A 4,584-nucleotide genomic window follows, 5' to 3' on the forward strand; every position below is an offset into this window, starting at 1 on the left:
AGTGGGAAGAATGCCCCCCCCCCTTACAATGGAGGTCAGACCACTAAAGCTCATTGGTATCATGCAGCTGGCTCTCCTACGTGGCAATAAACACGACTTATGACGACATCACCAAATGGGAGGTCCATCAGCCACAACTGGGGGAGCCCCTGGAGGAACCCTAGTTCGGAATGTCTGCCCCGTGTAGTCACCCGTGTCAGAGAGCTACGGACAACAGGACACAAACCTTCTCCATGGCGTAGCTCCAGAGCCCCACGGTGTGGGAAATGTTGGCCTCCATCTGGGCCCGCTCACAGCAGCCTTCTATCCTCTGCAGAACTTCCAGACAACTCAGGAAGACCCAGCAGTCCAGCGCCCCGAGCGGGACAGACACCTACGGAGAGGAGGGGGGAGGTCAATGGAGGATCGGCCACGTACCTCGGACTACCCATGGTCCTCCAGCTCACCTCCAGCAGGCGCAGCTCCTGAACGCAGTTATGGAGAAGCTCCAGGGCCCGGTTGGCCACCTCCCAGGGCCTCTGCAGGAAGAGGAGTAAGGTGCACTGCCGCGAGAACAAGTAGCTGCGTAAATCCAAGAGGTTGGCTCTCCGCCTCTGGATCAGATCCCTCTTCTCCATGTCTATGGGCTTCCGTAACGAGAGGCCGTCCCAGCTCTGGACCGGCTGGCAGAACGAGCTGAGCCAATTGGCTCCATCTGGGAGACAGACAGGAGAGGTCAACCAACCGGCAAGAAGAGGCCATACAATGCCGTCTACCCACCGGCCAATCACATCCCAGATCACTCACCGCCAGCTCCAAAGTTCAGCACATACTGGGAGAAGAGAGCGTCCAGCTCGTCGTACTGGACCAAGGCGTCCTCAAACTGCTGCAACATCTCAAAGACAAAGGCCAGCTCCTCCTGAAACCAGAGAAAGGTCACCACCCGAAACATGTCAGACACATGACCCTTCGCAGCACCGGACCTGCGGGGGGACTACCGCACATCTTCTACAGAATACGATGGGGGGGGGGGGGGGGCAAACGCGCCAGAAGGGGTATGCATGGTGTATACAAGGAATTAATTGTCCTCTAGAGAAGGAGGATGACTCGTATCGGGTATAGGTGGAGGCCAATGTCTCATGTCCCCCTCTAGGAGGAGTTGGGTTCCATGCATGGTGTATACAAGGAATTAATTGTCCTCTAGAGAAGGAGGATGACTCGTATCGGGTATAGGTGGAGGCCAATGTCTCATGTCCCCCTCTAGGAGGAGTTGGGTTCCATGCATGGTGTATACAAGGAATTAATTGTCCTCTAGAGAAGGAGGATGACTCGTATCGGGTATAGGTGGAGGCCAATGTCTCATGTCCCCCTCTAGGAGGAGTTGGGTTCCATGCATGGTGTATACAAGGAATTAATTGTCCTCTAGAGAAGGAGGATGACTCGTATCGGGTATAGGTGGAGGCCAATGTCTCATGTCCCCCTCTAGGAGGAGTTGGGTTCCATGCATGGTGTATACAAGGAATTAATTGTCCTCTAGAGAAGGAGGATGACTCGTATCGGGTATAGGTGGAGGCCAATGTCTCATGTCCCCCTCTAGGAGGAGTTGGGTTCCATGCATGGTGTATACAAGGAATTAATTGTCCTCTAGAGAAGGAGGATGACTCGTATCGGGTATAGGTGGAGGCCAATGTCTCATGTCCCCCTCTAGGAGGAGTTGGGTTCCATGCATGGTGTATACAAGGAATTAATTGTCCTCTAGAGAAGGAGGATGACTCGTATCGGGTATAGGTGGAGGCCAATGTCTCATGTCCCCCTCTAGGAGGAGTTGGGTTCCATGCATGGTGTATACAAGGAATTAATTGTCCTCTAGAGAAGGAGGATGACTCGTATCGGGTATAGGTGGAGGCCAATGTCTCATGTCCCCCTCTAGGAGGAGTTGGGTTCCATGCATGGTGTATACAAGGAATTAATTGTCCTCTAGAGAAGGAGGATGACTCGTATCGGGTATAGGTGGAGGCCAATGTCTCATGTCCCCCTCTAGGAGGAGTTGGGTTCCATGCATGGTGTATACAAGGAATTAATTGTCCTCTAGAGAAGGAGGATGACTCGTATCGGGTATAGGTGGAGGCCAATGTCTCATGTCCCCCTCTAGGAGGAGTTGGGTTCCATGCATGGTGTATACAAGGAATTAATTGTCCTCTAGAGAAGGAGGATGACTCGTATCGGGTATAGGTGGAGGCCAATGTCTCATGTCCCCCTCTAGGAGGAGTTGGGTTCCATGCATGGTGTATACAAGGAATTAATTGTCCTCTAGAGAAGGAGGATGACTCGTATCGGGTATAGGTGGAGGCCAATGTCTCATGTCCCCCTCTAGGAGGAGTTGGGTTCCATGCATGGTGTATACAAGGAATTAATTGTCCTCTAGAGAAGGAGGATGACTCGTATCGGGTATAGGTGGAGGCCAATGTCTCATGTCCCCCTCTAGGAGGAGTTGGGTTCCATGCATGGTGTATACAAGGAATTAATTGTCCTCTAGAGAAGGAGGATGACTCGTATCGGGTATAGGTGGAGGCCAATGTCTCATGTCCCCCTCTAGGAGGAGTTGGGTTCCATGCATGGTGTATACAAGGAATTAATTGTCCTCTAGAGAAGGAGGATGACTCGTATCGGGTATAGGTGGAGGCCAATGTCTCATGTCCCCCTCTAGGAGGAGTTGGGTTCCATGCATGGTGTATACAAGGAATTAATTGTCCTCTAGAGAAGGAGGATGACTCGTATCGGGTATAGGTGGAGGCCAATGTCTCATGTCCCCCTCTAGGAGGAGTTGGGTTCCATGCATGGTGTATACAAGGAATTAATTGTCCTCTAGAGAAGGAGGATGACTCGTATCGGGTATAGGTGGAGGCCAATGTCTCATGTCCCCCTCTAGGAGGAGTTGGGTTCCATGCATGGTGTATACAAGGAATTAATTGTCCTCTAGAGAAGGAGGATGACTCGTATCGGGTATAGGTGGAGGCCAATGTCTCATGTCCCCCTCTAGGAGGAGTTGGGTTCCATGCATGGTGTATACAAGGAATTAATTGTCCTCTAGAGAAGGAGGATGACTCGTATCGGGTATAGGTGGAGGCCAATGTCTCATGTCCCCCTCTAGGAGGAGTTGGGTTCCATGCATGGTGTATACAAGGAATTAATTGTCCTCTAGAGAAGGAGGATGACTCGTATCGGGTATAGGTGGAGGCCAATGTCTCATGTCCCCCTCTAGGAGGAGTTGGGTTCCATGCATGGTGTATACAAGGAATTAATTGTCCTCTAGAGAAGGAGGATGACTCGTATCGGGTATAGGTGGAGGCCAATGTCTCATGTCCCCCTCTAGGAGGAGTTGGGTTCCATGCATGGTGTATACAAGGAATTAATTGTCCTCTAGAGAAGGAGGATGACTCGTATCGGGTATAGGTGGAGGCCAATGTCTCATGTCCCCCTCTAGGAGGAGTTGGGTTCCATGCATGGTGTATACAAGGAATTAATTGTCCTCTAGAGAAGGAGGATGACTCGTATCGGGTATAGGTGGAGGCCAATGTCTCATGTCCCCCTCTAGGAGGAGTTGGGTTCCATGCATGGTGTATACAAGGAATTAATTGTCCTCTAGAGAAGGAGGATGACTCGTATCGGGTATAGGTGGAGGCCAATGTCTCATGTCCCCCTCTAGGAGGAGTTGGGTTCCATGCATGGTGTATACAAGGAATTAATTGTCCTCTAGAGAAGGAGGATGACTCGTATCGGGTATAGGTGGAGGCCAATGTCTCATGTCCCCCTCTAGGAGGAGTTGGGTTCCATGCATGGTGTATACAAGGAATTAATTGTCCTCTAGAGAAGGAGGATGACTCGTATCGGGTATAGGTGGAGGCCAATGTCTCATGTCCCCCTCTAGGAGGAGTTGGGTTCCATGCATGGTGTATACAAGGAATTAATTGTCCTCTAGAGAAGGAGGATGACTCGTATCGGGTATAGGTGGAGGCCAATGTCTCATGTCCCCCTCTAGGAGGAGTTGGGTTCCATGCATGGTGTATACAAGGAATTAATTGTCCTCTAGAGAAGGAGGATGACTCGTATCGGGTATAGGTGGAGGCCAATGTCTCATGTCCCCCTCTAGGAGGAGTTGGGTTCCATGCATGGTGTATACAAGGAATTAATTGTCCTCTAGAGAAGGAGGATGACTCGTATCGGGTATAGGTGGAGAGTCATACAGCCTAGAGAGGATGGAGGTGGTGGTCCAAGTCTCTCATCTCCCTACAGGAGGAGTCCGGTGCCATGTAACATGTATAGAAGGATTCCATGTTCCTCTATAGGTGGAGGCCAATGTCTCATATCCCCCTCTAGGAGGAGTTGGGTTCCATGCATGGTGTATACAGGGAACTCATTGTCCTCTACAGAAGGAGGATGACTCGTATCGGGTATAGGTGGAGGCCAATGTCTCATGTCCCCCTCTAGGAGGAGTTGGGTTCCATGCATGGTGTATACAGGGAACTCATTGTCCTCTACAGAAGGAGGATGACTCGTATCGGGTATAGGTGGAGGCCAATGTCTCATGTCCCCCTCTAGGAGGAG

The 4,584-nt window shown here is 51.0% G+C and overlaps 1 protein-coding gene across 1 annotated transcript in view; it reads right to left on the reverse strand.

Annotated features, from left to right (window-relative positions):
- TRAPPC10 (trafficking protein particle complex 10) overlaps positions 1–4,584 on the reverse strand; it is a 21,789-nt gene that overhangs the window by 1,108 nt on the left and 16,097 nt on the right. The window contains exons 7-9 of the mRNA XM_018575478.1: positions 787–898; positions 447–694; positions 227–373 (exon numbers count right to left, since the gene is read on the reverse strand). Of these exons, the coding sequence (XP_018430980.1) occupies positions 227–373; positions 447–694; positions 787–898 (507 nt within the window). The remainder of the gene's footprint in view (positions 1–226; positions 374–446; positions 695–786; positions 899–4,584) is intronic.

This window comes from Nanorana parkeri, unplaced genomic scaffold (assembly GCF_000935625.1).
Source record: "Nanorana parkeri isolate BGI_ZX_2015 unplaced genomic scaffold, ASM93562v1 scaffold3991, whole genome shotgun sequence".
Taxonomy (NCBI): Eukaryota; Metazoa; Chordata; class Amphibia; order Anura; family Dicroglossidae; genus Nanorana; species Nanorana parkeri.